Source organism: Borostomias antarcticus, assembly GCF_949987555.1.
Source record: "Borostomias antarcticus genome assembly, chromosome: 4".
NCBI classification, from domain to species: Eukaryota; Metazoa; Chordata; class Actinopteri; order Stomiiformes; family Stomiidae; genus Borostomias; species Borostomias antarcticus.
The window spans coordinates 10,276,440-10,296,996 of NC_140237.1; the positions used below are offsets into that span (position 1 = coordinate 10,276,440).

The 20,557-nt window shown below is 45.2% G+C and overlaps 2 protein-coding genes across 2 annotated transcripts; both read left to right on the plus strand.

Annotated features, from left to right (window-relative positions):
• The first annotated feature begins 5,694 nt into the window (after window positions 1-5,694).
• On the plus strand, window positions 5,695-13,084 carry LOC311307699 (apoptosis regulator BAX). The gene is made up of 6 exons (XM_084436549.1): window positions 5,695-5,924; window positions 6,543-6,591; window positions 7,985-8,146; window positions 8,470-8,602; window positions 11,031-11,135; window positions 12,832-13,084. Exons 1-6 carry the CDS (start codon window positions 5,858-5,860, stop codon window positions 12,928-12,930), a joined length of 615 nt encoding a protein of 204 aa, XP_084292675.1. The 5' UTR covers window positions 5,695-5,857; the 3' UTR covers window positions 12,931-13,084.
• Window positions 13,085-17,533: 4,449 nt separating this feature from the next.
• LOC311308346 (rheacalcin-1-like) lies at window positions 17,534-17,944 on the plus strand (the record flags this gene model as incomplete). The annotated part of the gene is made up of 1 exon (XM_084437307.1): window positions 17,534-17,944. The coding sequence occupies one exon, from the start codon at window positions 17,534-17,536 to the stop codon at window positions 17,942-17,944; it is 411 nt and encodes a 136-aa protein (XP_084293433.1).
• Between the last annotated feature and the right edge of the window lie 2,613 nt (window positions 17,945-20,557).

Here is a 20,557-nt window from a genome sequence, read left to right on the forward strand (position 1 = left end):
GTTTTACCACAGATTTACAGTATGCTAGGTCTATTTGAGTGTTAGCCCTTGTGACTGACGTTGTACACTAGTACCTAGCTAGCTTATGCTAGAATATTCTATTTGGTTACTAGGCTATATTTAGCTCTCTTTATTCCTGATATTATTAAGACTTCCAAGTTAGTCAAGTAAATTTAGAGATTATGGGGTGCTAGAGAGATTTAGGTAAGTTAGCCTATGTGTCTGATAATAGAAGTACTGTAGGCTAACTGTAAAAGTTATTTCTAATTGTAGATGTATATTTTTTCCTCCCTTTAGAACCACACACACACACACACACACACACAGAAAGATAAATAGAATCACTCTGAGACTAGCCTGTGCCTGTGTAAACTGCATCTGTTTAATAAAACCCCTCAAAGGAGATTCCTGCCTCCGTGTCCTGATCAGACACCCCATATTGATGAGAAAAATTCTGAATCACTAAGAGCTTCAGTACATTATTTAATTGTGTAAAATGTATGAATATGTTTGTATGTTATATTGTTTTAGAAATGTCAATTTAACATGCTAATTATACCAGTTAATTATGCATAGTATGTTAATTAAACGAATGCAACTATGTTAGTTAAACTAATGCAACTAACTAAAACAAATTAATCGCAATTAAAAAATATATTAAAAAAAAATGATTTTTCCAATGGACCCCGTAGGCTACAGAGAGCAGGCAGCACAGAATGAGTAGGCTAAGTCTACCTCAGACTTACTGCTACAGTAAGTGTGGTAGAAGACAAGGGCTTAATGGAAGCGTCACAAATTACGTCCTCCAATGCAGCTACAAGCCGCCATCAAGAGGCACAATATTTTCAAAAATCCACAGACATATTAGCGCAAGCTGAATATATTGCTCAGATTGATTGATAGCCATACACTTAAGATATTGCAAATAATAATTTAACAAAACATGTATTGACTTCTAAAGCCACCTTTTGTAATGTCTGTTCAATGCTTTACTCATCTGCCACAATAATGTAATGTATTTTAATTGAAACATCTTCATTTGTTTTTTTCCCCTGATGCGATTGTGATGAATTAATAATAGATCATGTAATTAGTTAGATAGATTTCTTAATAGATTGACATACCAATCGTTTTTTTAATTGTTTTATATTGTTCATGATGTATTGTGTAACCAGAGCACCACTGACAATGAGACCTTGGTTTCAGTGGGTTTCCTTGGGTAAATAAAGGTAAAATAAAAATATTATAATATTACCAACATTTCATGAGGAGCCCCTGAAAATAGCTGTGTGAAATCAGTTAAGACATGGAGGGATCTGGACCGAGAACTATGTCCAAGCCCAGTTGGTAGGCTAGACACTAGACTACAAGTCCATCTCTCAGTGCCAATCTTGACCCGGAGGAGCACGAGGTGCTGTGGACTATAGCACCCAGTAAAACAAGAGGTCTGGAGGGAGAGTTCTGCCTGCCTCCTAACGGAACCCACGTGTTCTGTTCTGCTGGGCCTGTTGCTGTTCCCACATAGAACCCTCACCCTGGAGAACACCCCTCCACACACTCCCACATCCTGAACGACATCATTTCCTGTCCTTGGCCTGGGATGAGATTCCCCAAAGCTTCATAGCACCCAGATGACCCCACTCCCACTGCGCCGAGCAGAGTGAAGAGTGGAGATGGTCCTCCTGCTTCATACAATGCTCTCAGGACCTCCAGTCCTCATTAAGCTTGACCACATGCAGACCTCATGCTGTACACGGGGCCCTGCAGCCACATGGGGCACCATTACTTCCCAATGGATCCCTGCGTGGGTGGGCCTCCCCTCACCTAGAACCACCCTGCCAGGAATAGTCAAATAGACCTGTGGGATAAGACTGTGGAGAAGGGGTAAAACTGATGCTGTGTTCCTTTTCTATGGGAGCTCCGGATTTGACAACTTTAACATCATATCCCAGTTGAATGCCTTCCAGAAACAAAATGCGAAATGCAAGATTCCCCGTCTTTGTAGTTCTAGCCAAGTTAGCCATTGTTAGCAATACCTGTTCATAACAATGAACTATGCTATTTTGCAAGGGGGATGGTGCAGGTGACACTGATGTGGATCATCAACCGCTGTTTACATAACATCACAGTACATGTAAATGGATATGGGCCTTTGGGCTCATATGTATTGTATTGGCTCATGCCAACTGTATTTCCTTGTTAGGGATTTATGAGATGTGAGGTCAGAGAGGTCTTGTTACTGCTGGGTTTTTATTTTCTTAGTTTTCTTTATTTACAGTCACATTAAATCACATGAAAACCAGGTACATACTCAGAAAAGTGATATGTAGGACAATTTGTCCCTGTAGCGGAATCCTCTGTAAACATTTACTGTCTGAACCCTTTCAGGTCTGACTGGACCATAACATAACTGTACCTTTACAGGGTTCTTTATGGAGAGCTCTATCTACTAACTCACCTGAAAGGCTCACGGCTCTGGACTCTTTTCAGAGGGTTCCCTTAAAAATGGTTGTACATACAGGTACACTCTTTTCTGTGAGTGTAGGGAGGGTACTTGTACCTGGTAGTGAGCATAATCTTGACTGGCGCAGGTCTAGTTTATGCTCACTACCAGGTGCTCTCACTACACTCTCAGAAAATGGGTATGGGTAACAGGATGGAGGGGAAGCTGGCTGCCTGAGTTCACAGAAACCAGGAACATAAACCTCTCTCTAACCCAGTACTTCGGGTGAGAGCCTGGAGCAGAGGAGGAGGAGGAGGAGGAGGAGGAGGAGGAGGAGAAGAAGGGGGCCACCATACAGTAAAACTCCCACGAAAAAAAATACTCAACCGACACAATGAAATATCACAAATGCTTCCTCCCAGTCAACATGACCCCAGACCCTTGTAGCCCGCCACCCCCTTCCTGCCGTTACTGGGCATGTCAACCAATCTGAGAGAGAACGCTAGAGAGGCTGGTGGGTGATACTGTGTTCCTCATCCAACCATTGTCAGGGCTGTCACATTATCTTAACAGAACCGTTTTTGGGGAAGAACGAGTTAAGGGATAATATTACAGATATTTAATCCAGTTAGTATAAAGATTGTTCTGTATACTCATGAGATTACGGTGAGCAGTGGCGGTTCTAGCTGGCAGTTCTCACCCTATTTCTATTGGGGAGATAACCTCTGCCCCCCCAGGTAGAACCCCTGCCACCCGTTTGCCACCCCAGGTAAAACCTGCTAGAACTGCTACTGATGGTGAGAGATTCTGTAACAACAGTTGTAGGCTACAGCAACAAGTTATGTATTATCCTAGGGTGTTTAAGATGTGTCCTGCCCATTCAAGGTTGGGGGATTTCTGATTGTTTCTACCAGCTGCTGCCCATTTTTGTGCTTGCTCTTTACAACAACAGTACAAGTGAAATGTACATGTGGCTGTGGGCTAAGGGACTGAGGTATTAACTAAACCGAAGCCGTTCACCCCTGGCGTTGCTGTGTGGAGTTTGAGTATGAGGAGGAGGGTATTGATCCCTGGTGTTACTGTGGAGCTGGAATGTGATGAGGGTATCTCAAGAAAGGAGGCCTCCTCACAATACTGGTATCTTTCTGAATAACTTAACTATGCATTTCCCATGCACTGTCCCTTCCTGCTTTGTTAGGAAGATAGACATTAAAGGTGAGAGAGAGAGGGAGAGAGAGAGAGAGAGAGAGAGAGAGAGAGAGAGAGAGAGAGAGAGAGCACATGACCCAGGCTGGAATGCGGGCTGCAGTAAGGACTAGCCTTGTGGTATGTGCCTTAGCCCGATGAGTCACTGGGGGGCCTCCACTGTCCCCTTCCTGTTGTCCCATCTCCCCCACAAACACGCACACACACACACACACACACACACAACACACAACACATCTGTATATAGGCTGAAAATAAAACAGGCTGGCAGTTATGACCTCCCCACCAGCAATCAATGAGAGAGATGACATTTTCTCACAGATAGGGGGGGTGTCTGGGGGGGTGTCTGGGGGGGACTCAGTATTATAGAGGCCAGCTGTGTGTGTTTTTGTCATTGAGACAGTCATGTGAGAATAAGTGCTGTCCTTGAAATACTGAAATGAACTGGCCTGGGAACCCCTGGTACAAACTCTACTCCAGACGTGGTCCACTCTAGTATGCCTGAAGGAGAACAAGCTCTTCTTAACAGTTATTTTCTTGCACCTGGCTAAATTATTACACCTTATTACACCTTATTATTAAGTAATTTCCCTGAGGAAACTGGTTGGTGGTGATTTAGATAAGAATGCGCTGATGTCTGACAGGGTTGTGTAGTACCATGATACCGCCAGACTAACTGACTGTTTCACCTGGGTGATGTCATACCGGCAAGCCCAGGCAGGTGGGAGGTTCTACAAACAGATAGAGATGTGTCACACCGGCGGCACGCAACACTCCATGGAAGTCATTTCTACTGAATTTCATCTTCACTTTGGCTCCAGTATGTGTGGGTAGAATGTGAAAGGATATCACAGACTCCTCCTTCTTGTATGCGGATAAGGATTATCTGCGACCAAATCTGGTCTCTGGACTGGTTTTAAAACTTCACACTGGTGCAAACATCCATAGGGTATAAATGAATAGGATTATGTTTGTGGTAATATGAATAAGTGCCCAAATCAATTGTCCCTCTCCTCTCTGAGAAAACACAGACGGAGAAAAAACCTAATGTGTTTTAGCAGTTTGACGAACACCTCACCAAAAAAAATAAAATAAACAGGAATTTGAACTTCACTATTCTTCTTATTTTCAGAAAATACTGAAGTATACTAACACCATTTTAATATTTTGCAGTAGGTATGCTTTCCCAATCATGGAAATGTACCATCACACCGAACAGTAGGCTAGTTGGGCAATGAGCTCAGCCTAATTCTCCATGCCCCTCATTCACTATCCATTCATTCGGCCTATTGTGCGCGGTAGACAAACCTGACGAGCAGGTTGGGGGCTGGTGAGAGGGAAGGGTAGAGTGAGGGGAGGGGAGAGGGTGGGGTACAAACAACCTTGTTGGGTATAAGCAGCTCTTGACACGGGCCCACCCATTACTCACAACGGTGAAGCAATGTCAATGTGTATTTTGGTAGCGCATGTAATACATCCCACTGGTCCCGGTAGAGCAGCGCCATCTTTTGGTATCTTCTCAAAGTAAAATCTGAGGGAGCCGCAAGAAATAGCCTACCATTCTCAGAAATAGCCTACCATTCTCAGAAATAGCCTACCATTCTCAGAAATAGCCTACCATTCTCAGAAATAGCGCTAGGAAAGGGAAACGATGTGCTGTATTGATTTGAATAGGTTATTAACCGAGTTTGATTGTGGTGATCAGATATAACCAAGACCTAATGATCTGGGCATACATGTAGGTTATCATTAATATAAACGATCCCCTGTTTTGCTCATGTGGCCTACGCTACGCAACCATGGCCTGAATGACTAAAATGCATTTCGTTTCACGAAAATTCATATTCAGGGGCCGGAGCCATGGAGGAATGCGGGGAGATTTGGTGACTGTAGCATCACAGTACTAGATATCCACGCAAGAGGCGCAGTTCGGCAGATAGACAGTTAACTGAGTCGACTCCATACCTCCATGGTCGACTCCCTATGCGGACTATTTCCGTGTTACCATACTTCACAGAGAGGCTGCCCTCCAGTCGACTCCTGGGTCAAATCGTTAAGGGGCTGCCGAAAATGTCGGATTTTTCATAAATGGTACGATAAGTTGAATAACTGACTGTCGACAGGGCCGCCCCTTGGTTGGCTGGTAACTCGGAACAGGTCCGGAGTGGAAAGGAACAGCAGTGGCCATAAAGAAACTACCGGCCGGCAATGGAAGACTCCCGAGAAGGAGAGCAAACAAGCGACGGGGAACTTCAGGGGGCCGTCGGAGGCGAAGGTAGATTCACAAGCAGCGCATCTGGTGTTGAACTGTATGAGAACAGGGAGTGGACTGAGTTTGGTTTAGCATGGTTTACTAGTTTCAACAATATGTAGGCCTACCCATGGCAGGATCTTCGTTTGCAAAATAAATAGCCTAATAGCCTAATAGATATGTTAAACTGAAATAGGTCTACCCAGTACCGGTAATAACATAGTTCACAACTTTGAGGTTGTGGCAGCGTCATAGGAATGCCTGCTGCTGACGTCATTATAATTTTGGTTCATGGAGCTACTCGCCTATATTGTCTCGATAAGCACCGGGGCTGTGAGATCAGCCGGATGTGTCTTTCCTATAGTGGCGACGCCAAGCTAGGCCGACCCTACCGCCAACCAGGAACAAACCAACAGTGCGTGAAGTAGGCTACTTCGGTGGATCACTGGTCAACTGTCCTGTTAGGAGATCTTAGCTGTGATTGGATGTCCAGGGGCCGGCCGTCCCATCATTGGTCAGGCATGGCCGGCCTGATCTCCTTGACTGATGAGACCAGAGATGAGAACCTCTAGGATGGAGGTAGGCATGTTGTCAACAATTATGGTTATTGATGATTCATAATCATTTCTATCTTCCTTGCAGATGTTGTCGACGACAGAATCATGGAGATGGGAGCAGTCATTTTTAGAGGGTAAATAAAACCTTTTACTAACCAATGTCCACATTATCGGGGTAGCCAACTTTGACCAGCGAACTGGTGTGAGATTTTGCTTTCACATGCAGGTACATGCATTAGCACAATACATTCCTCTGATGGCTGCTACTTTAGTATGAGATCCAGGCCAAAGCATGATTGTCAGAGGAGCCGCAGGTGGGTGGATCCACTGGGAGTCTTTTCTATTCAAGTTCAACTTTATCGTCGCACGTATTAGGATTCAGTGAAAAGCTTGTGCACGGCTCTCTGTGCCATTACATAGAAGACACCCCAATAACAACCAATATTACACCACCGATATTACATACAGCAATGTGCAAATAGACAACCATGTGCTTGCCAGTGCATGTGGGTGCATCAGCTGTTCAGCAGCCGGATAGCCTGCAGAAAAATATTACTGAGACAGGTGGTGTGTGTTTTGATGCTCTGGTCACGCTCTTTAGTGGGAGGAGCTCGCGCTTTAGTGGGAGGAGCGCGAACATAACATGAACGGGGTGGCTGGTGTCCTTCATGATGTTTGGGGTTTTACTTTTACAGTGAACGGTATAGATGTTATGGAGTAGAGGCAGTTTTTTGCCAATGATTTTGCTGCTGTCTTTACAGTCCTTCGTAGTGGTCTACAGTCCTAAGCAGTCATATTTCCAAACCACACCGTGATACAGAATGTAAGAACACTCTCAATAGTACATTGATAAAAGTTCACAAGAGCTCTGGTGCTCATTCCAAAACCTTTGAGACGTCTCTGAAAATACGGTCTCTGCTACGCTCTCTTGAGCACTTGGTGTGTAGAGACCGCGTGAGGGTGTCTGAGATGTGTGCCAAGAAATCTGAAGCTATTAACAATGTCGACAGAGGACCCATTGAAGGAAATGAGTGTGATTTTCTCTTCTTTCTGAAGTCAGCAAATATTTATTTTATCTTAGTGACATTTGGAGAGGTTGTTATCAATGCACCATGGGGTTAGATCTTTCACTTACATCCTATAGGCCTTCTCATGACGGTTGCTTATTAGTCCAGTCACTGTGGTGTCATCTGTGGATTTTATGATGCTGCTGTTGTCATATTTGGCAACAGTTGTGTGTAAACAGACCGGGTAAAGGACTGAGACAAAAGCCCTGTGGCGCCCTGGTCCTAAGAACTAGGCCAGATCAATGTGTTTAGCCTATTTGCCTTTTTTTTTTTATGGGGAAAGGACACTTGCACACTTCTCAAGAAAATCAACTCAAATCTTTTTGCTGGGGCATCACAGTCACTTGGCTCTTTTTTTCTGAGGAGTGCTCTGGACTCTTTTTCGAAGCGCTCCTGCTCTGCCCTTTCTGACCCCCAAAAACCTCTCCCTCCTCTCTCTCTGCCGCCCTCCTGCCTGCAGGTACGTGACCGAGAGGATCAGCTCTGAGCATCCTGGCCGGCGCCTGAGCCCCGAGGACCTCGGGGGGAGACCTGACGAAATGCAAGACCGGCAGATCAAAGAGGTGGTGAAGCAGCTGCTGAAGATCGCAGACGAGCTCAACAACAACGCACAGCTTCATCAGTACGTTTGGCTCATTACATGTACACTCAAAACAAGGGGAATATATACAGTATACAGTATACATCTATCTATCTATCTATCTATCTATCTATCTATCTATCTATCTATCTATCTATCTATCTATCTATCTATCTATCTATCTATCTATCTATCTCAGCTCTCTCTCTCTCTCTCTCTCTCTCTCTCTCTCTCTCTCTCTCTCTCTCTCTCTCTATATATATATATATAGTGTGTGAGAGGGAGAGAGACAGAAAGGCTCCATATGTGAAAAAGGCTCCAGATAGAATGAATCAGTGGGATGATGTCATGTCTTTCTCTGATAGGCTGGTCGACAGGGTGGAGGCCAACTGTGCCCAGGATGTGTTCTTCACGGTGGCCAGGAACATCTTCTCAGAGGGCATCAACTGGGGCAGAGTGGTGGCCCTCTTCCATCTGGCATACAGACTCATTTCCAAAGTAACTAAACTCACTTATAATCTAACTAACCCGTCTACAAAGTAACTAACTGCTGCATTCAGACTAATGTTCAAACTAACTCTCCCAGGTAGCTTCATCTACAGTGTAACTAACTCTGTCAGCTAGCCTCAACTACCGTGTAACTAGTCTGACTCACTGGATGTAGATTTTGGGAATAAGCCTTGTCATTGGTTTATTACTGCCCAATCAGGGGGAGCGGGATCACCACATACTGCAATGCTAGCTATCCGACAAACCTATCAAGGGTCTGGTAATGTGAATACATCACAGGAAATTTGTGAAAATGAGAAATTATATTATTGTATATATTTCTATCAGAATGAGAATATGTTTGAGAAAAGATATAAAAGTCGTAGTAGTACTTATTGATCCCCGGTGAGAAATTGCACAAAAAGCAAGTTATGTTGTGAGTGTCGCCAAGGAACATTAAACATAAGGCAGTATAAGATTTGTCACATGTGGCTCATGACAGTACAGCGTGGTGGCCATTGATATGGAACTTGTTTTTTGCTTTGGCTCACAGTGTAGCAGTAGTTCAATTAATGTGAGTTTATGATGTCTCAGGCCTTTCCTTGTTTTTAACCTTCCCGGGCCTCCCATCCCGTTCTCTGTGTGACCTGTTCCCCTCTCTCCCCCTCTCTTCTCTCTTCCCCTCTCTTCCCCTCTCTTCTCCTCTCTTCCCCTCTCTTCCCCTCTCTTCTCCTCTCTTCCCCTCTCTTCTCCTCTCTTCTCCTCTCTTCCCCTCTCTTCTCCTCTCTTCCCCTCTCTTCTCTTCCCCTCTCTTCCCCTCTCTTCCCCTCTCTTCTCTCTTCCCCTCTCTTCCCCTCTCTTCCCCTCTCTTCCCCTCTCTTCCCCTCTCTTCTCCTCTCTTCCCCTCTCTTCCCCTCTCTTCTCCTCTCTTCCCCTCTCTTCTCTTCTCCTCACTTCTCCTCTCTTCCCCTCTCTTCTCCTCTCTTCCCCTCTTCTCCTCTCTCCTCCTCTCTTCCCCTCTCTTCCCCTCTCTTCCCCTCTCTTCTCCTCTCTTCTCCTCTCTTCCCCTCTCTTCTCCTCTCCTCTCCTCTCCTCTCCTCTCTTCTCCTCTCTTCCCCTCTCTTCTCCTCTCTTCCCCTCTCTTCCCCTCTCTTCTCCTCTCTCCTCCTCTCTTCCCCTCTCTTCCCCTCTCTTCCCCTCTCTTCTCCTCTCTTCTCCTCTCTTCTCCTCTCTTCCCCTCTCTTCTCCTCTCTTCCCCTCTCTTCTCCTCTCTTCCCCTCTCTTCTCCTCTCTTCCCCTCTTCTCCTCTCTCCTCCTCTCTTCCCCTCTCTTCCCCTCTCTTCTCCTCTCTTCTCCTCTCTTCTCCTCTCTTCCCCTCTCTTCTCCTCTCTTCTCCTCTCTTCCCCTCTCTTCCCCTCTCTTCTCCTCTCTTCTCCTCTCTTCCCCTCTCTTCTCCTCTCTTCTCCTCTCTTCTCCTCTCTTCTCCTCTCTTCTCCTCTCTTCCCCTCTCTTCTCCTCTCTTCTCCTCTCTTCCCCTCTCTTCTCCTCTCTTCCCCTCTTCTCCTCTCTTCTCCTCTCTTCCCCTCTCTTCTCCTCTCTTCTCCTCTCTTCTCCTCTCTTCCCCTCTCTTCTCCTCTCTTCTCCTCTCTCCTCCTCTCTTCCCCTCTCTTCCCCTCTCTTCTCCTCTCTTCCCCTCTCTTCTCCTCTCTTCCCCTCTCTTCTCCTCTCTTCTCCTCTCTTCTCCTCTCTTCCTCTCTCTTCCCCTCTCTTCTCCTCTCTTCTCCTCTCTTCCCCTTTCTTCTCCTCTCTTCCCCTCTTCTCCTCTCTTCTCCTCTCTTCTCCTCTCTTCTCCTCTCTTCTCCTCTCTCCTCCTCTCTTCTCCTCTCTTCTCCTCTCTTCCCCTCTCTTCTCCTCTCTTCTCCTCTCTTCTCCTCTCTTCCCCTCTTCTCCTCTCTTCTCCTCTCTTCCTCTCTCTTCTCCTCTCCTCTCTTCTCCTCTCTTCTCCTCTCTTCTCCTCTCTTCCTCTCTCTTCTCCTCTCTTCTCCTCTCTCCTCCTCTCTTCTCCTCTCTTCCCCTCTCTTCTCCTCTCTTCTCCTCTCTTCCCCTCTTCTCCTCTCTTCTCCTCTCTTCCTCTCTCTTCTCCTCTCCTCTCTTCTCCTCTCTTCTCCTCTCTTCTCCTCTCTTCCCCTCTCTTCCCCTCTCTTCTCCTCTCTTCTCCTCTCTTCTAAATCAGATTCTGATCTTTATTTGTCACATACAAACATACAGTGTTCTGTCCAATCACAGTGAGATGTTGCTGCTGGCACTGGGATGTGCTGAAAACTGCAGATAATTACAATACACATGATCAATGGTGGAGCGACACTGGCTGCAGATTGGGTCTGAGCCGTCTGAACACCTCTCTGTTTAACCCTCTCTTCTCACCTCCCGTCCCCAGGCTCTGACCCAGAACCACTTTGACATCATCAAACGCATCGCCAGATGGGTCATGGACTTCTTCAGAGACAACATCTACAGCTGGATCAGACAGCAGGGGGGCTGGGTCAGTACACACACACACACACACACACACACACACAAACACACAGTCATACACACACACACACACAGTCATACACACACACACTCACACACACACACAGACAGCAGGGCCCAGTTGTTCAAAAGTAATCTGATCGGATTTCGGCTATCGGATTGGATCAAATCTTGAAAATGGGTTGTTCAAAAGAAAAAAAAAGATTCTAAAATCGGATAGGATTATGTAATCCAATCCTGGTTTTGATCCGGATCAAAGCTTCAGTATTCATTGTTCATTTTTTTTTTGTAGGATTGGGATAACTTTGATCCAAAAAAATCAGGATTAAACTGATCCCAGCAGAGGGGTGGATTCAGGGTGGATTTCAAGAGCAAAATGTTATAAAACTTCAAAATTAAAAGGTCAAATAATACAACAATTGTATCATGCAGTATAGAATATACATATTTATTCATAATGTTTCACTCAATTTGGTCAATGGTTAGGCTTCAGTGAATAAGTAAATAAAATACACATACTGTAGCTCTGCAGCATTTCAGGACAGTAACTAAGTAAAATAGAATCTGGTCCCATAAAATAATGCCCCAAACAGTTTTGAACACAAATAATAAATTTAATTCTGTCACACAAATAATACATTTAATTCTATCACTGTATTTTAATCACAGTGACACAATTGGCAGGCATGAACCAGTCAAAAATAGTGGCTAACAATTGCATCCCTTATTGCAGGGCCAGTCAGTCCCTCATTCTGACAGAGCGCTGGAGGTTGGTCAGGGTCTTAAACAGGTTCAGCTGCATCATGAACGGTGACATCACTAGGACGGACTTTGCGCCTGGTTGCGATGTTGTGCAGGACAATACAGGAGAGTATTATGTTGCAAGCTCCCTGTGGTTCCACTCTCAGGTAGTTGAGGCATGCAAAAGCGCCTCTTCAGAACTCCATTTAAATGCTCAACTGTACATTTTGTTTTGCAATGAGCAGTGATGAAGCGTGCCAGTTCAGGTGTGTTTGCTGCCAGCAAAGGGGTCATCAGCCATGGTAATCTGGATTTGGTCATCTTGAAAACTTTGTATCCGGATCAGGGTAATCCAATCCAATGTTGCTTTGAAAAACAAGCACAAAAATAAGATGGTTTATGTGATCCTGGATAGCCAAAAATGGGATTTCCAAATCTGGATAATTTTGATCCAGATTAAACCTTTTGAACAACCGGGCCCAGGGGAGCAGGTTCAGCACACACACATTCAGAGGTAATGGTGGTGGTGTTGGAGCAGGGTCAGAACACACACACAGAGGTAATGGTGGTGGTGTTGGAGCAGGTCAGCACACACACATTCAGAGGTAATGGTGGTGGTGTTGGAGCAGGTCAGCACACACACACACAGAGAGGTAATGGTGGTGGTGTTGGAGCAGGTCAGCACACACACATTCAGAGGTAATGGTGGTGGTGTTGGAGCAGGTCAGCACACACACACAGAGAGGTAATGGTGGTGGTGTTGGAGCAGGGTCAGCACACACACATTCAGAGGTAATGGTGGTGGTGTTGGAGCAGGTCAGCACACACACATTCAGAGGTAATGATGGTGGTGTTGGAGCAGGTCAGCACACACATTCAGAGATAATGGTGGTGGTGTTGGAGCAGGTTCAGCACACACACACAGAGAGGTAATGGTGGTGGTGTTGTTTCTGTGCCTGCAGGAGGCGGTGGTGAGCAGTGTGTCCAGCTGGAGGACCGTGTCCGTCATAGCTGCCGTCGCCTTCGTCGTCGCCATGGTTTACTGGAGGAAGACACGCTGAGGTCACCGCAGGAAATGACATCAGAGTTCTCAATGCCCTGGCAATGTGTACCTCAGCTAGGAAAAACAGGTTTAGGAACGGGAACCTTTTTATTCCTTACTTCCGTCTTTGTGTCCAGCATCTAACATGACTGGATATGTGAAACTTGTGATCTAATCAGGTCAGATCAGTGATTACTCCAAGGAAGGAAGGAAGGAAGGAAGGAAGGAAGGAAGGAAGGAAGGAAGGAAGGAAGGAAGGAAGGAATGAAGGAAGTAAGGATGGATGGAAGGAGGGATGAATGGATGGATTGAGGGATGAATGGATGGATGCATGGATGAATGCATTTATTTTGAGATCTATTTGGGGGCCTAATGTATGCAGCAGATATGACTGCACCACTAGTAGACACACACACACACACACACACACACACACACACACACACACTTCCAGCAGGGTTAAGGTTAGGGTTGTTAACCCTAAGTTGTAAATGTTAAAAATGAATTTATAAAATTTGATCTGTAAAGGGACAGCCATAGGCCAGGTCTGAGAGAGTATTCATCAGGACCAAGTTCAACCTGTATTTTTCAACAAGGTTGCATTTTTCTACTCCTTCTGGAAGTGCCTTTAACTGTGTATGGAGCTGGGGTTTCTATTTTATCTGTTTTTACTTCTCCACTGTCGTTATGTAAAGCTAGGTTAGCTATGCGACCAGCACAGCGTCTGGCCTATTCTGATCCGTGTTCCTGTGAACGGGGATTACCCCGATGACCCTGATGCCGACTCTCTCATTTTATACTTGACAAATGTCAAATGTTTATTTGTATGTCAACAAATAAAGAAGCTTTACTGAAGAGGGTTGAGGTTCTCTGCCTGGTCCTTTAAGATGAAGACAGCCACAGACTCGTCTCAGCCAACTCACAAGATCTGAGATGTGGACACACGTCAGTTACTGATCTCTGGGAGGCTCTGATACAGCGCAATAAGGAAATGTCATCAAACCACATTCTATCCAGCAGCACTGGGAGCCGAAGTGAAGCTATGGCAAGAGCCACGTGATGTGTGGTTGTATGATGTATTTGATGCTTGTTGCAGTCCTACAGGAAACACAGGCGCCTCTCTGTGTGGTCTGTGGTGGGTGCAGTGCTGTGTAAAGGGGGTGTAGGGCATGACTACTCAGATCAGATCGTCATTCAGCTCCAAGCTCTCCAGAGACAACTGAACCAGTGATCTCCCATGCAGTGGTTCCATGGGCTCTTCAAACCCAGAACATGCAAAGGAGACAGGTTCAGCGATGATCTGTATTGATAATCAGCTGCAGTTTTACGTCTCAGCCACTAGATGTCACCCTAAGCTAATGAACCACTAGTATAGAGCGAGCCCCGGATAGTGTTAGGAAGGCAGAGGATTTAGGAGGGGCCCTCAGATTTTGAGGTAGGTCCCTACCCCTACACCACAATTTTTTAATATCCCATAGGTCTCCCATTAATGACATCGATTTTTAAAATCGTTTTTGTGTTATTCTTTAGAACTACACCAATCTCTGCAAAAGAGCACAAATTAGTCCAGTCCGAATAGGGGAAATATACGTATGTAGAAAGAGCAATCAGACAGCAATGGTTCCCCAGTCCCATCCCTAAACCCCTGTTATGGAATCCTATCAGCAAGGGGTTGGTTGTCAGAGATGGAGCCATTGCACCAGTCCTATTTCAGAAATACCCCAGCATCCACAGAGTGCTAGTAGTGTGTAGTGTAGTTAGTAAGCAGGATTACGTAGAAACTAGCAGACCAATTTTCATGAAACTTGGTGGAGTGTTGTAGCATGGGCCAAGGAAGAATCCATTACATTTTGGAGTGGATCCGAATCACAGGGTGGATCCATGAATTAAAACAAAACTTTGAGTGAAGCCAGCTTCCTGTGTGGGGGCACTAGAGACGCAGGGTTTTGACTGGGTGATGCCAGGGGACAGCCCGGTGGGTGATGCCAGGGGACAGCCCGGTGGGGACAGCCCGGTGGGCACCGCACCAACCTCCTCGGGCTGCAACCCGTTGGATGGGGGGGGGGACGGGGGACAACAGAGCCGCACAAACACGGCCACCCATTCACCTCCATTTGTTTTTTGGACAATATCAGGAGCAAAAAATTCCCTGCATTCATTGTCAGTATGGGGGTTGGGGGGGGTTAGGGTTAGGGCCATATCTCAACGTGGGAAGGTGACATGGGGTTTGGACTGGCATAAAGCTGTCAACGTGCACAGAGCCACAACATGCGTTCATGGGCAGAGGTCTGTGTTCGTCGAGAGAGTAGAGAGGGTGGAAAGTGCCAGTGCCTCTCGAAATTACATCTTCATCAGAGTCATAGTGAGAACAAAGGCTGGGTGGGTCTTATAGCGTCTAGGCCAGTGGTTCTTAACCTGGGTTCGATCGAACCCCAGGGGTTCGGTGAGTCAGTCTCAGGGGTTCGGCGGAGGTCAAGACACACACCCGACTCATATGATTCGTGATGACACGCCCCGCTTGGCCATCATTGGCTGCAGGTGACCACGCTACATCGCTTGGCCTATCTGTGCTGCAGGGAATTTGGTGTGCTCAGTAGTCGACTTGTGACTGTCGTGATGGTACGTTGTGTGATTGTGAAAGGAACAGACTTTGTTTGCGAAAATGACATGAGAGTGGCACTTGCCATGGTGAAGCTGCGCATTTGTGAACTGGTCTCTGAAAGGCAACAGCAGAAGTCACACTGATTTGCAGTAAATATTCATTATTATGTTTTTGTTTTTGTGTGAAAATCATGTTTTGATGGTTTTGTTCTTTGAACAGTGATGTTGATGCACGGTTCATTTTGTGCACCAGTAAAATATATACCTATGTTTTGAATTTGAAAAAATCATATTTTATTTTTCCAATTAAGAAGGGTTCGGTGAATGCGCATATGAAACTGGTGGGGTTCAGTACCTCCAACAAGGTTAAGAACCACTGGTCTAGGCTGATCACCTGGGCAGGTGAGTAGGAGGGCAGTGCATTCAATCAAACAGTGTCTCTATTCCACCAATGAAGTGGCTGGTCTCGGCAGGCCAGTCCACAAGAGGGAAAATGGTAATGTAACATAGTAAAAAATATACAATATTTAAACACTCAATACATACAAGAAAAAACACTAGTGTGGTGTGTATCAAGGGGAGAGTGTTTTTTTTTCTTGAATACAGTTTTTAGGGCTGAGTGACCTTTTGGTTGCTTGGGCGGGGCGAGTAGGAGACCCAGGTCTGGTCCCTGCTGGGGACAGTGTGCGTTTGTATTTGTGTGTATGTGTGCGTGCGGGAATAGATGAGAAGTACTATGAATCATTTACAGTCCTCAAGGTGGTTCCCATGTAATGTTCTCTTTCTATCTTTGACCCTGAGTTTAACCTCATGTAAATGCTAACAAATGTTGCCAGGATGATGAGGACGTTCATTTGATTTGTTGCGGTGGCAAAGACCGAGGCTATTTGACTGCGACTCTTCTTCACATCTGATTGGTCTATGAGCTCCACTTCAAACGCCATGCAGAGCGCAGACACTGCTCCTTCTCTGCATGTTGCCCCAGTGAGTGTGGAGCTGAGCTACTTAACTTTGTACTGTAACTTTGCTGCTGTTATTATGGTCCACTGTCTTCCACCACAGCAGACATGGTCGACCAATCAGAGCACCTCAGTCTCACCTGTGAACCCTGCATACCAAACATGTTGCTGTGTACACATGAATCTCCAAATGTAACCTCCCTCCCGAACCTGCTTTCAATGTGTTCTACATGCTCCCTGATACGCTAAAAAGGGGTGCGCAGTCAAATCGCAGCTTCTAAAAACAACAGACTATGGAGAATTGAAAAAAGTCACTGATCAATGGAGCACAATAGACCGCCTGAGCCTACATGAAAATGCCCTCAGCAGAGCATACGTGGAGTGTGTGTGTGTGTGTGTGTGTGAGTGTGTATTTGTGTGTGTGTGTGTGAGTGTGCATGTGTTTGTTGACCTTGATATACTGCAAACACAATGCAAACGTTAACAAATGTCAAGATGTTCATTTGATTTAAGGCTATTTGACTGGGGCGCTCCTTCACATGTGCAGGTGCAGGTGAGAGTAGAGAGACTTCTTGTTGATTGGCTGTATGTGGACATGTGTGATTGGCTGTATGTGGACAGCTGAGGACGGACAACCAGATGATTGGTGGACTATGAGCTGATTTTAATTTGATACTGAATAAGAACCTGTATGACAGAGCTCCACGCCGCACACCGACTAGTCACTGGGACATCATGCAGAGGAAGAGAATCTTCCTGGGGCTCCTCATCACTGCTCTGTGTGGACTGGTCTCTACTAGCCTGCATTTTTACGTGAATCAAGAAAAGACCTGGTCCGAAGCTCAGAGCTACTGCAGAAAGGAATACACTGATCTGTCCTTCATCAATAACCAAGACACTGCAAATAGGCTTAGTAATATCAACAGCCACGAATCCTGGATTGGTCTGTACAAAGACATTTACTTAGACTGGAAGTGGTCTGGAGGGCATGGACACTTACCCTACAATTTATGGGGATCTAAGGCACCAAAAAAAATTGCAAACAATGAGCTCTGTGTCATGATGCATAATGGACTTGGTTATGATGTACCCTGTGACAAAAAATACACCTTTTTCTGCTATACTGAGCTGGTCCTGGTGACGGAGAACAAGACGTGGGAGGAGGCTCTGGATCACTGCAGGGTCCGGTACCGCGACCTGCCCAGCCTGCGCTCCCAAACACACCATCTCCAGGTCCAGAAGATCATCTCCCAGGCCCAGACCAGCCAGGTGTGGACAGGCCTGCGCTTCCTGGCCGGTAACTGGCTGTGGGTGAACGGGGATGCGCTGGTGTACCAGGCCTGGTCCGGAGGAGCGGCGCCCCTCTGCCCCGCCCTACGCCTCCGCTGCGGGACCCTGGCCAAGGTGGGGGAGCGCTGGGGGACCTGGGACTGCCAGGAGAGGCTCAACTTCCTCTGCTTCAGAAAATTGTAACTTGATTAGAGATGTAGTGCGTTTCTGTAGGAGTTAAACACTATGCTGGCTGGTCTTCTGAGTCCATGTAAGCCTACTGACTGATGTGGCCTGTCTTTGTCCATGTCATATTTTGTAGTAGTAAATACTGTTTGTATACTGGTGAAAATATTTTGCTAATAGGTACTGGAAAAGCTGTAAACTGTGCTTGTACCTCAACTCCTAGATATTCTACCATAAGGGCTGTTTAAATGTATATAAAAAGCTAAATATATTTCAAAGCTAGACACAACAGCACCCTGACAAGAGTAGAGCCTTCCACATTGAATTTCAATTTATTTCACAAATGTTTTTAATGACTGTTTGCTGTTGTACTAATTTAGTTAGTTTAATTTAGATAATTTGGGCATTTGGCTATGTTGTTGACCCAAACAGAGAATTAAAATGTGTGTGATTTTACTTACACAAGTAATTAAATATTCTTCAACTTGACTTGTGTCTAGGTCGTTGTATTTGTTTGCTACTTTAAGTAGAGTATCCCTCTGGGGCCTCATTTATCATTGTGCATTCACCCTTTTTCATTTACACCTGATTTTTGTACTTGCTTTTCTTCGCAAATAATGTGATGTATCATGACAAAACTCGATGGGAAATATTGTGTATATATCTCACAATATTTCCCATTGAGTTTTGGCATGATACATCACATTATTTGCGGAGAAAAGCAAGTACAAAAATCAGGTGTAAATGAAAAAGTGTGTATGCACAATGATAAATGAGGCCCCAGAAGTGAAACAGATTGGGGTCACCAGGACATGAGCAAGGGAGTGAGAAGAGATAGAAACAGCTCCCAAACATTCATATTTTAATCCAGTATTTATTAAAGGAGTAGTAAAGGGAAAAATCATGTTTAGCCCTGTTTTAAGGTTACTTATGATCATATACAATGGTTCAGATCAAAAAGTTGACAAAACTAGCACTTTTGAGAAAGTCTGATAATTGCTCTACCACCGTTTTGGTCATACAATTGGATGTGGGTGGGCACCTTGAAAAATCATTCAAAAAACATCTCTCAATTTCAAAGACAAGAAACTCACCGAGGTGTTAGTTGGCGTTCTGACATATAATTTGCCATAAAGTAAGATTCTAGTTCATCTGGAAAGGCGTTTTTAAATATTTTGCATAGAACTATTTAATCGCAGCACATACGTGTGTAAACGTCCGCAAACTGGGTAGTCTAGCAACGTAAACAATAACAATAGCTACCGTAAGTAGTTCCGCTTCCTGAATCCCCTCTGCGGATTGATCTACACATCTACAACGGTCGTGTCAATACAAGTCAATGGATTTCATAAAATGATCAATAAAACCCTACAGGATTCATACTTTGCGGCGAATTTGATGTCAGAACACCAACGGACACCAATTACCCCCTCGGTGAGCTTCTTGTCTTTGAAATCGAGAGTTTAACATGTTTTTCAATGATTTTTCAAGGTGCCCACCCACATCCATTGTATGACCTAAACGGTGGTAGAGCAATTATTAACTTTCTCAAAAGTGCTAGTTTTGTCAACTTATTGATCTGAAACATTGTATATGATCATAAGTAAACTTAAAACAGGATTTTTCCCTTTACTACTCCTTTAAGTTCAGTTATTCATGGGAAGTTATAGCTATACCTCAAGTTATACCTCAATGATACTGTACAACTCTTGAATGAATTACAGAATCAGATTTATTTAGTCAGGTACACATGGGACGGAGGTCAGGGACATGGAACGGAGGTCAGGGCTTTGTCCTTGGGCCAGACAAATCGGAACTGACGGTTCACTAGAGTGAGGAAGAGCTCCATCTGTGCCAAACCCTTACCCACACACGTGAGCCTGAGGAACACAAACACATACATACAGACACAGGCAGGCACGCACACACGCACGCACACACGCACGTACACACGCACGTACACACGCACGCACACACGCACGTACACACGCACGCACACAGTACTTACGTACAAATACTGTATCTCTCTCCTGCTCCTCCTTTCTCTCTCTGTCTGGCTCTCCTCCAGCTCTCTCAACTGTGCAAATGACACCTGCAGACCCAAGGACTGGGTAAGGGAGAGAGAGAGAGAGAGAGAGAGAGCGAGAGAGAGAGCGAGAGAGAGAGAGAGAGAGAGAGAGGGAGGAGCCAGAAAAAATATTTCAAACCCTTTTGTATAAGAGTTAAAGGTATAATATGTAGTATGTGGATTATTTCCCCCATCTAGTGTCTAAAGATAAGAACTGCAACAACACAACGTATTGGTTGCCAAAATGCCAGAGAATGCACTGTTTCAGTCATACTGTGATAAGATCTTCACTCCGAGAGGAACATAACGTTACACTAATCAGTAATCACAATCAAGTATTTCAGAGTGCCATGTAATAAGTTACGTTAGATGCTGTAGTGTGGAGATAACGTTAGGTCTGGCTATGCAGATTCCAAGAAAGATAACGATAGCTAGTTAGCTAGCTTACCGGTCTAGTAGAAAAGTAGCCATGTCACCATGCGACTTTATCCCATGAAACTCCATAAACTCCATCCAACGAGCAAAGGCTGGCCCGATATTTATAAGACTTTTGCTCCTTCTTC

Bases quoted from the DNA above. Each gene is read 5' to 3' on its own strand.
- LOC311307699 (XM_084436549.1), top strand. From the start codon at position 5,858: ATGGAAGACTCCCGAGAAGGAGAGCAAACAAGCGACGGGGAACTTCAG. The intron at 5,925-6,542 runs GTAGATTCACAA...TCTTCCTTGCAG, and splicing joins GGGGGCCGTCGGAGGCGAAG to ATGTTGTCGACGACAGAATC. The intron at 11,136-12,831 runs GTCAGTACACAC...CTGTGCCTGCAG, and splicing joins TCAGACAGCAGGGGGGCTGG to GAGGCGGTGGTGAGCAGTGT.